General features: G+C 31.8%; 1 protein-coding gene across 2 annotated transcripts in view; it reads right to left on the bottom strand.

The window, feature by feature from the left end:
• Window positions 1-1,516: 1,516 nt before the first annotated feature.
• Window positions 1,517-12,526, bottom strand: part of LOC100867141 (uncharacterized) — a 35,019-nt gene continuing 24,009 nt past the window's right edge. For both annotated transcript variants that reach the window (XM_086903321.1, XM_086903310.1), the window contains exons 2-4: window positions 11,898-12,386; window positions 6,868-6,960; window positions 1,517-2,995 (exon numbers count right to left, since the gene is read on the bottom strand). In XM_086903321.1, coding sequence (XP_086759447.1) covers window positions 2,850-2,995; window positions 6,868-6,925 — 204 coding nt within the window. In that variant the 5' untranslated portion in view covers window positions 6,926-6,960; window positions 11,898-12,386 and the 3' untranslated portion in view covers window positions 1,517-2,849. The remainder of the gene's footprint in view (window positions 2,996-6,867; window positions 6,961-11,897; window positions 12,387-12,526) is intronic.

Consider the following 12,526-nt stretch of genomic DNA (forward strand, 5'->3'; position numbering starts at 1 on the left):
AATACTTCCTTTCTTAACGTTTCTTATTATTTTCCTCGTTTCTAGTGGAATTTACTTTCTTACGTTTCCAAGTTATATTTCATCTATTAGGCCAAGTATATAGTTTATGACGATCAAATAAAGATGGAATACCTCTCGATATCATAGAAATAGGTTATAACAGGCCATCCTCAAAGAATGTTTTAAAAGAGAGTCAAATACTCCTTCGTAAAATATAAGCATTCTTTTCTTTTTTTTTTTTGCTTTAACAACATAACCTATTTCTTCACTCGACGCGCATATTGTCCCGAATGGGTTAACGACAAATCGTCCGCGATATATTGTGACGAATTTTAATATTCACCGAAGCTGAAACAGAGAATTTGAATAAAAGAACCAGAAAACGATATTATCGCTGGAGCGAAAATCGTTGCTTGGCAGGGAATTCTCACTCATAAATTCGACTGTCGCGTTGCTTGCCAAACGTGGTTTGTTTAAAAATTGACGCGTACGGTGTCCAAAAACGAAACTTGGGAATTTATCGCCAAACTTTATTCTAACCTTGAATCGCACGATGGAAATTTCTCGCACGCGTCGACGATGGCTGCCATGTCGTCCTGAGAATGGCACTGGCGAGACGTCATACGGAAAATTGAATTGTTTCGCGAAAGCACGGAAGCGGATGAGATGAGAAAATAACCTGATTGTTTAGCCTTCATTTGTGAGAACATTTTCGCGGATTAACACGAGAAATTTTGAAACGGAATTCGATTCGATTACATTAAATCGTTCGTAAAACGACAATGAATAATTTATATTTGCTTGAGAAGCAAACATTGGTTAAAACTTTTTACGACGAAATTAAATTGTTGATATATGAAAAAAAAAATTTAGACTTTCTTATTAACGAAATTTTAAATTGTAAATGACTGTAATCAATTTTGAAAAAAGAAATTGTGAAAATTAGTTGATCTAATTATCTTGTTTCGTGCCAAATATTATTGTAAAATTTTAAGAAACGAGCTATGAGTAAGCTATAATTTGTCCAATCATTGATAACATTATTAATTGATAAATTGATAAATTGTGAAAATACGATTATTTCACGATATTTTTTTTTTTGTTCTAATTTCTTTCACAGATAGTAGATAGCAGATAGTTTAAACGAGAGTTTAATCGAGCGAAACGTCCTTTCATTAGTTGAACAATTTTAATGCAAATCGTGCGTTCGAATGGCGCCATTTTCAGCGCGATTTAACGCATTTTCTTATTAAAACGGTACCTTGATTAATCCAAGTTTCTCTTTATCCGATTGACTCTATTGTATTCGAAATAGAATGGAAGCTTTTATTGCTTGGAAAATATATAATCACGTACAGTTAGTTAGGAAATGAAATGAACAAAAATGAGAAATGATTTTTTGTTGGAAGAAATCTCCTAGAAAATTTGATTTCTAAAATTGTATAAAAATTTTAATGAAATTGTTGTTTAACCTATTATTAGATTAGTTTCTAATCCAAATATTGGCGAAGAAGTAGTGAAGTTGGAATAATCTTTGAATAAGTTAATTACGATAATTATTATTATTCGAACGATTTCGAGAATGCTATTTCGAATAATTTACTTTCAATCACCCTTAATATCAATGAGTCTATGAGAAAATTAAATACCTCGAAATTAATAACCCTCTACGAAACAATTTTACTCGTTCAGAATTGAATGATACCAATTAAATGATACGCAAAATTTCGAATTAATAATTCAATAAAAATCGTATTCATTTTTTCTATACACACAATAATCTCCTTAACTTCATTTTTAATAAAAATAACGAACTAAGTCGTATAATATACAAAATTAATATCGTTCCAATATCGGATATTTCAGTTTTATCCATTAAAAAACTCTTTTCTCCTCGTAATAAAATCACCTCAAAAAAAAAAAAAAAAGTTTTTAACGTAAAATTCCTTAAGAGCCTGCCTGTAACAGTAATACCAGCAAAATTCAGTTAATTATCCAATCGATCAACTGGAATTATCCGAGGGTTCCTGCGATTCAACTCGTTCGGTCGATTACTCTTCACGGTCCATAAATCATCGGTCGACTCCTCGAATTCGACGATAATTCGAAAAATCGGTGGATAGTACCTGATGCTCGTTGAAAACGTACGGACGCATAGCGGTTCGCTAAAGTGCTTCAACATTTTCTTTTTAATAATTAAAATGATCAATGATCAATTATTTATTCCTTAATGGAACTTCATGAGTATTGTGCATTACACGGGGCAATTTTTCTTTTTCTTCTAAAGATACGAAGTCGATCTTCGAAATTCTAATTTTTTTTTCTTTTTTTTTAAATATAACGAACAAAAGATGGAGCAAAATTTTAAATCACTCAATGTTCATTATTGCAAGAAAACTTCCAAATCAAATAAATTTTAGAGATTGTTTTGATCACCCTTCGACAAATTTTCCAAAAAAAAAAAAATTTCCTCTCTATATTATATTATACGTGCACACAAATTTTCCTTCAAATTTCAGAATTTTCAAAATTAAACAAATTTCCTTGGAGACATTGTTCAAATATTTTAGCGAGCCACCGTGTACGTATGTAAAGCAAAAAAGGAGGAAAGAGAGAAGAGAAAAATCACGGAGAAAGAAGATAGGAGGGAAAAATGGGACAAAGGTCGATTCCTTGGTTGAACGTCAGCTCGATCGAGGTAAAGGGGAGCCATTAGTCACCGGGTTTCGGCGTTATACGGTGATGTAGTACGCCCTCGGCTTGCCTCTCGACGTGGTCGGGCTGAAAAAGACGCCGGGCGCCGACGGTGAGAAGGACCAGGACGCCCACGAGGGTGGCGGAAGTGTTCGTCAGGAGGCGTAGTAGCCCTCGTGCCGCTTCCGGCATTTCTCGCGGGCGATGTAGCAAAGCGCGATGGTGATCAGTACCGCGATGGTGATCCCCATTCCGATGCTGATCCACATGATCTCTTCGTTAATACCACTGTAGCCTTTCCCTGAAAGCATGCTGGATTTATCTTGTACCCGACACCTTGCACTGGGATTTCGTCAGGGGGACGAGTGTGGTGGATGTGTCGAAAAAATCGGAAAAATTTTTGTTTATTTTAAATTTAGGAAATATAGGTAATCCAAGTATTTTAAATTTTGTATATACGAAAATATGGATTCATATAGGATTGCGTGCGATTTGTTTTTAGCTTATGTGAAAAGATTTTAAATTTAGGTATACGAAAATATGGATTTATACAGGATTGTGCGCTATTTATTTTTGAGGTTATATGGAAAGAATCTATTTTATCTTGTGAGTTTGGTAGGTAATTTGGGTATATGGAAATGTAGATTCATATAGAATTGTGCGTTATTTATTTTTGAGGTTATGTGGAAAGAATCTATTTTATCTTGTGAGTTTGGTAGGTAATTTGGGTATATGGAAATGTAGATTCATATAGGATTGTGCGCTATTTATTTTTGAGGTTATGTGGAAAGAATCTATTTTATCTTGTGAGTTTGGTATAGGTAATTTGGGTATATGGAAATGTAGATTCATATAACATTGTGTGCGATTTATTTTTAGGTTATGTGGAAAGATTTTAAATTTAGGTATACGAAAATATGGATTTATATAGAATTGTGCGCTATTTATTCTTTAAGTTATGTGAAAAGAATCTATTTTCTCTTGTGAGTTTGGAAGGTATCGATCGTATATATCGTGACAGAAAAGTTCGTGGATATTTTAGTTTGATTTAAAATTTAGGTATACAGAAATGTATATATAATATATGTAGGATTGTGCGCGATCTATTTTTTAGATTGTGGAGAAGGAGAGAGGAGAATTTATTTTCCCTTGTGAGTTTGGGAGATGTGATGGATAGCTCGACCATTTACGGGTGACAGATTGGTAGAAAAATTTATGGGTAATTTAATCTGATTTGCATTTCGAATATATGATGAATTTATTCAAATTATATTTTGCATAGAACAAGAAAGAATATATTTATTTTCTCTCGAAAGTTTGAAAATGGAAAAATTTTGGAACAATTTGCGTATCAAGTCAACAATTCAATAGTTCGCAATCATCGTCTGACCGATGACATTAACATCGAATGTCTAGACAGAATTACCGTGTTCGAACGAATAATATCAAACATCGATCAATTTTTATTTGAACCGATATTTCTCGATCGAGAATTGATGGGATTGAAAGAGACGATAGGTTGAATGGAATATGGTCGATAATATTTAGATCAAAGTTGTCGAAGTTGTACATAACTTGTGTGTTTAAACTTCGTATTATGAAGTTTTGGACACGGTGAAATAGCGTTGGAGAAAGCTTTATGTCGGTTACTTGTTACTTGTTACTGTTATTCGGTGTAAAGCTTCGGGGATCGATATTAGGGATTATATAATACTTGTTGAAGTTTCAGTTGATATTTCGAATACTCGTGTCGAAGTTTTATTTTTATTGATACGAGTGATGTTCTGAAATTCTCCTTTTCATACATCTATCTGAATATGAATCGAAAACTTTTATTGTTTTAGATATTAGATATCTATTATTAATTTTGTTCAAACATATTTTTCTGACGATAATCTGTGATGATTAATGATTATTGTCTTTCGAAAAATAATTATTGCAAGATATTATCGAAAGATGATTTTGAATTTTTTTTTATTTATTAATCAAAATGATTAATAACAATTGTGATATATCCAAATTTTGCTTTTCTCTCAAATTAAGATTGAATTAACGATACTTCTTTATTACTTTTTTTATTTTAAAAATGAGAGAAGATGAACGGTGCAGAGATCAAAAAAATAGAGATGCAACAATGATCTCGAAATCATCCTCTTGTGAGTTTAAGAGGTATATGTGGGTCAAGTGTAAACACTTTAAAATGACGTCATAGAAATTCTACTCTTTAGTTGTATGTTTGACTCGAAGGTATTCTAGAGGTATAATTATATAATGCAACATTATTCACCAAACGAAACTAATGCACAATTTTGTATTTATTCCTCGTGCGTTATATTATTTCAATCTGTCGTTGAAATTTCGCAAATTTCCACAAAGAAAATTAATTAATTTCATAAATTTTTGAAATTTTCTAAACGAGATGACGTAAAAAAAAGAGAGAATTATAATGAATAAAAATTTATTCGTCGATTACTATAGATAAGGTATTTCTTTTTATTACAAAGGTATTTCGTTTTCATGCTTCTAAAGATTTTAAAGATTTTTCTCGTTATACGATAAGTTTTTAATTAATAATTAAATTACTTTTGCTTCGCAAGCTGTACGTGAAAGATATTAAAAGAAGGCAAACGATATAAAGAATTGTTTTAATTATGCACATCGCCCAACAAACTATCTTGTTATCTATTTTAATAATAATTTTTTTTTGTAACGATTTCGACATTATCGCATATTCGTACAAAGAAGTTAATAACAAATTTAGAGATAGATATTTATTTAACTATATTTTGGAAATTTATTAAAATTTATTCCCTTTTTTTTTCTAATTTTCACATAAATTGTGCAACTCTTTTTACTCTTTTTTAAATTGGAATATTATCAAGCTCGTGCATCTGAAATATCGTTATTTCGAAGTTCGAAATTTGATGGATCAATATCCATCCATCAAATTTTATTCCATTGTCAATTATTATCGATCATTTAAAACAAGTGATAATTTGTATTAAAAGAAAAATAATCAAAATAATAAAAAAATGTAACCGTTAAACGATCAGATCCGAATTTTAGAAAAATTAAATCGAAAGCCTAAATCAGGAAAAGGTAAATTAATATTAATACTAATTCGTGAAATTCAAAAGAAGGGAAAAATTAATATAATAACCCCATTTTACAAGAATTTTTAAATGAAAATTCAGCTAAAAATAAATCCACGTACATGAATATCCCGATTCAATCATTTCTACTATGAATGCTCCGTGCGAAAATAATTCAAACCACCCAAAAACATTCGATCGATCATTTACTCTCGTATAATTTACAACCTGTACGTATCGATTACCTCGAAAAAATATTTGTAATTCGCCCATCAACACGATTATTAAAAATTAGAATATCAGAAAAAACAATCCATATATCGAACAAAAAAGTAAATCAAAAAAGATCGAGCAAAAATCGTGAGATAGTTGATTCTTATCAATCACTACTCTTGTATAAATTTACACATGTACGTATCGTTTCGAAAAAATATTTGTAATTCGCCCATCAACACGATTATTAAAAATTAGAATATCAGAAAAAACAATCGATATATCGAACGAAAAAGTAAATCAAAAAAGATCGAGCAAAAATCGTGAGATAGTTGATTCTTATCAATCACTACTCTTGTATAAATTTACACATGTACGTATCGTTTCGAAAAAATATTTGTAATTCGCTCATCAACCAGATTATTAAAAATTAGAAAAAAATCGATATATCGAACGAAAAAGTAAATCAAAAAAGATCGAGCAAAAATCGTGAGATAGTTGATTCTTATCAATCACTACTCTTGTATAAATTTACACATGTACGTATCGTTTCGAAAAAATATTTGTAATTCGCCCATCAACCAGATTATTAAAAATTAGAAAAAAATCGATATATCGAACGAAAAAGTAAATCAAAAAAGATCGAGCAAAAATCGTGAGATGGATAGATAGTTGATTCTTATCCATCACGAAATCCATCGAAGAATTTTTTCACTTCTGTTTGATGGTCACACTGGTCGCCACTATCGAATATGCGAATAAATCGAACTATTTACCTTTCGATCGAACGTAAATAAGGGCGAGAGCGTGCAGGGCGAGTTGTACGTGCGCGTAATACGTAACGGTGTAATATCCCTGTTTACATTACCATTATAATGGGAGCTGTAAATCCCAACTTTCCCTGCGACCCGTCCACCCACAGGCATTTCTGCGTTCCTTCACTCCGAAGGCCGACCTGAAACTGCAAAAATTCCATCCGTGTTATTTGTTTCCTTCTTTGTGTCTTTCGGTATTTATTTTTTTTTTTTTTTTTTGGCCAGTTTCTTTTTTTTCCCCCGTCCGTTTGTTTGCTCGGCGAGAGAGACACGGCTTGATATAGGGGCGAGGAATTTTTGAATGAGTGGAGAGCACTTGTCCTCTTTTTTTTTTTGTTTCTGTTTTCAAAATTATCACGTGTACATTTCATTCGAATCAAAAGAAGAAATATTCGTATAGAATGTTTTCAAATAATTATGTATAGTTATGGAGATTTGTAAAAGAGGAAAATTGATTATTTATTTATTTTTTTCAAGTTAAATTAATTGTACAATAATCATTTAAGAGGATATGAAACAAACGAAGAGAAGGAAATATTGAATAATTTCTTAGATAATGTAATCAGCTTAAAAATGTAATGAAAAATTAAATGGTATGTCGGGAAAAAGTTTTATTCCTCGTTTTAATATTAATAAATAATAAAAATGGAAAAATAGGAAATAATCTATAAAATACTCTGCGTAAATCAAAAATGGATAATCATTTTGCAATTAATTATGATAATCCCATAAAAAATTAAAAGAGGCAAAAAACAAGCTTGACAACAACGTAACCACAAATAATTCCAGATCACAGCTGTTAATGGAGGATAAAGCACAGGATCATTAATAATTAAAATTGCTTTATAACTGATATAATATAATCGATACAATTATATACGGGTTTAATAAACTAAATATATCCATTAAATTCAAATTTCAAAGCGTTGGCAATGCAACCGGTTATAATGACCATGATTTCTACGATCGTTGTGTCACAAGTGATGCAATTCTCGTTGAAACGGGATTGATGTTCGAAATGTTGTATCGATTCCCTCTGTATATACCCTATATCGATTTTCCATTCTGTTGTTCATCAAACGGAAATACAACCTCCGTTAACAAAATTGTCGATCGATAAATATAAATGGAGAGGACGTGTGTTTATACAAAATGACTAAATATGGTCAAAAAAAAGTAGCCATAATTTTTTGAGAAATAAAGCAAAATCTTTTAGTAGAATCGATTAATTAAAAAAAAAAAAAAAAAAAAGAATAATCGTACGTCTTCCATTGATTTCTAATTCTCGATTATTCTAAGGATTAATTTTACACCTTTTTCTTCACTCGTGTTTACGATAAGATCATTTAATATAATTGACAATTATATTATAGCATTATTTCAAAGTTACGAAAGTTATTTTTATCTTATTTTTATCTCGTTTTTATCTTCCACTTTTTCTCTCCTTTCGTACAATCACCGTCGATCGTCGAAGTTTTCCTTAATGGATTACCAATGTTGAGTAATGGGCAGCTACGATCGATCCAATTCGAAACAACGAGTCGCGATCGTTTGTTACGAGGCAAAACGAGAGTAAAAAGAAGAGAAGGAGAGAAACGCGTTCGAATTTCTTTGCATATCGAATCAATTACGCCAATCCTTTTAACGATTTTGTTTTTCTTTTAATAAATATCTAGAACGAGTTTATCCGTCTAAATAAATATTTCGAGACGTTCGATGTTTCTGACTTCTCGACTTGAAATGAATCGATTAAATTTCTTACGTATGCTTATTGGAATTCGTTTAAGCGGAAGTTGCAATTCGAATTATCTATTTGTTGAAACAAGGACAAATAAATAATCGGATTAATCTGGAGAAATCGATCGATGTGTTTCGAATGGAATGGAACTTTAATCTTCGCAGTTAAGTTTCGTCTTAAGTGAACAAACATTGAATTTTATAATTTTTATCGCGGTTGAAAAGATAGAATAGCGTAGAAGGTTTGTATATGATTCGAAAATGTATTTCAACAGAAATACTCGAAATAAAAATTTTAATATTCTAAATTTTGATTGATGAAGTGGATTTTAAAATGGATATTTTTATTTCGATTGCGACAATGAAAGGTGATAACATTTTAATTAAAATTCGACGCAACACAATATCTGTTCAAAATTTCAACATCAAGTAATGATAATTTTCATTATTCAATCTCTTCTTCCTTGTTGAAATTGTTTTATTATACAAAAAAAAAAATAATAATGTAAATCATCATTATCTTAATACTACATAATAAGTCGATAAGAAGATTGCTACTCGCGAAATAACATTACAAAAGTCATTTGGCACCTTCTTCCAGCGTTTAATACGTCTCTATCCGAGAAACTTTATCGTTCTCTCGTTATCTACTCGAAAATAGACGAGCCATTACACTTGTTTCTTAATTGCAAATAAAGTCTTCCTTAACAGAGTGCAAATTAGGCGATTTAAATTCTTTAACCGTATCAACTTAGCACCGATACATTTGTAAAGCGAGAGAAAGAGAGAGAGAGAGAGAGAGAAAAGCAGAAAGCGAGAAGAACGCTATTTAAATTTCCCGCCCTACCGTTCCAAATATTCTTAAGGAAAGTCTCAAATTGTTCCATATATTTGATGGATATCAAGAAAAAAGCACGAAAGAACTTTTGTAACTGTAAAATATTTTCCAACAAAGGAAAGTTATTTTCTCTGCAGGACAAACTTAAAAAGAAAGAAAAAAAAAAAATTATGAACAAAACTTAAGCTTCACAGAGTTTGCCTGTTGATCGATTTCCTCTCAAACAAATTCAATCTATTCCCTACAATCTCCATTTACTTTTACAATCTTAATTTCTTCCCGATCGAAATCCAACAATATCCGATAAATTCTCGAACAATTCACCCTCCCCAACTCGATCAATCCCCTCCCGTGTGGCGAACAATTTCCAACTAATTCGCGTGAAACGTGGGAGGATCAACGTGTTCAGTGCAACTGTTGGAAACGCGCCTTTGGATAGGAAAGGATAGTTCACCCTACCCTTTAAGTGAGGGAGCGTTTGAATAGACGCACACGCGAGCATCCATCCTCCATCTTTGTCCAGAAAATTGGTTAGACATCGCGAATTAAAGTTCGAGTTAAAAGTGCTTAGCCGTGGAACAAATTCTCGTGAAAGGGGTGACTTTGAAGCGAAATCAAAAAGGAAGTTTTACACGAGTAATCCTTTTCACTTTAATTTGCCAATGTGAGCGAGAAAAAGGGGTTATTACGATTTGTTAATTTGTGAGTTGAAGATGAGATTAGTTTATTGTCGAATTATAAATTATCAAGCAATTTTGATGGTGGAAAATCAAGTTAATAAGTATTTGGAAATTAGAAATTCGATTCAAGAAGGGAAATGGATTATTATCGATTAATAAGGGATTATTATTTTTCGACAAATAATTTGTCGAAACGAAGATAGAAAGGTGGAGTGTATTATTCATAGAAAGTCGAATACGAAGAATGGACGGTAAGAATTTTAATAACGAGAGAAGAAAAGAAAAGTTTCATTACGAGGAATGGAATCAATTAATTCGTAAATCCGGATTTTTATGCAAAATGCAGAAGAGAAACGAATATTTATAAATAATAAGGGAATAGTGTACGTAATATGATGTTGTTTGCAGAAATACATAGGGAAATGATTAAATCCGAAATGATAAATCGAAATGGCAACGAATATGCAAATAGAATATGCAAATTGAAATAAATACGCTGTATAGATATGCGTGGATACAAATGGGGAGAGGGTGGAAGAGGATGTAATTTGAAAATTTATCGTTTGACGAGTCGATCAATAATTTTAAATAAAATATTAAAATATAGAAAAAGAAGAAGAGAATAAAATAGAAAATAAAAAATAGTTAATAATTCTGAATTCATAAATTTACTTTGTTCGGAATAAATAATCTTATACTTGTTGTGGTACTTTTATATAAAGTAGCAGATAATATTTGATGAAATATTTGAAGAGAGTTCATTATAAGTAGTATTAATTATAATTATAAATTTCACAAGATATTATATATTTGGAAATTAAGCTTTGAAAATTTTCTAATTTAAAAGTTGTTAAATTATTTATATATTAAGAGAGTTTTTTTTTTTCCATAATATCGAGATCAAGGTGAATCTATACTACTCTTTCATAACTTTGATAATTGTGTACATTCTTAAAGCGTTCTTGCTTCTTCTTGGAAAATCTCCAATTAGGTTTATGCAAAAGTTTCCTTCTTTGTTACATTTCTATGAGAACGGATGATTTGTGAGTTTAAAAGTTTAGCCAAATCGAATAATAAGGTTCCAAAACAGAAGATTAATTACTCAATGGCGGATGAAAATGTGAAATTGAGAAGCAAGAAATGATCAGACTTGATTTCTATCTTCTACAGTTATTTCCAACGTACAGGATGGATTCTTATATTTCTGTTTTAATCGTTTCTATTGTATGATTGATGTGATTAAATCGTTTTTAAATCGTTTTGCAAATATAAAATAAAATATAAAATTTCTTTACAACATCAGGATTTTTCAAGATCGAAAAATTTCCTGTAACTTTTAATTTGTTGACAAAAAGATTAAAAAATAATTTATATTTATTTTTTTAACATTACATTTAATTCTTTAACTTTACCTTATTCTCTTCAAAAAACATTTCTTCAATGTTTTCCGAATCTTCTTCAAATAGAATACATCTACATTTCTTTTCGTACAACGTATTTTTTTACACGATTCCCATTTTCGCGATTTTTTCACAAATTTTTCATTAATTTTCATATTTGCATAATTCATCCCATTCATTACAAATACATATTTCAACCAATTTGAAAATTTATTATTCCTCGTCACACTAATATTCCTTTCCATCTATTTATTAAATAAGATATTTTTACGGAACCCAATTTACATAATTTAAATTTCACGCCAATCACTTCAAGATAATCGTAAAACATTATTACACATTATTCCTTTACTGTATCGTTATAGAAAAAAAATTGCGCATCCACCCCTTTCCTCATAAACGCCCTCATAAACACCCCGTCTACTCACCTCCAATACGATCCAACAATCCCTCCCTTCGAAGTCGAAGCTTCTCACCAATCCAAGCTATCCAAATCACTTTCTTTAATCGATTCCCCGACCAATGCTCCACGAGAAACCAAAGGAATACACCACCGATTCCTCTTCATCGGCGGGGCGCAGAATGCGTGTTCCTTTCTCTTCCACCTCTCGTTCTTCGACGATCGACGCAACAAGTTATCCTGTCCCTCGATCTCCTCCGGCTAGGTGGCGCGATCCACGTTGAAAACGCGCCCTTTGACCTTGTTCTCTCTCTCTCTCTCTCTTTTTCGCCAGCAATTAAGCTCAGAGAAGAGGAGAGAGAAGAGGGAGGGAGAGAGAGAGAGAGAGAGAGAGGGAGCGTGAGAAACGTGACGTTGCCTCCTCGTGGCCAGGCCAGCTAGGCCTCCTCCCCCCTATTGTCGTGGAAAATCGTCGATAGGCCTATTCCGTGCTCGCTGTTGGCGCGGTGCTCGTCATCTGTTTCGGGAGCAATGGAAATCGATAATGAGAAGGCCTGCTCGAATCGAACGGGGGGGAAAATAAGGCGTTGTCGTTTCAGGTATAATTATAACGTAGTGGAATTGTTGGGGCTACGATGATTGGATTGTTTGGAAATA

The sequence above is a fragment of the Apis florea genome, unplaced genomic scaffold (genome assembly GCF_048593485.1).
Source record: "Apis florea isolate Af1SG1 unplaced genomic scaffold, ASM4859348v1 contig_1615_pilon, whole genome shotgun sequence".
NCBI classification, from domain to species: Eukaryota; Metazoa; Arthropoda; class Insecta; order Hymenoptera; family Apidae; genus Apis; species Apis florea.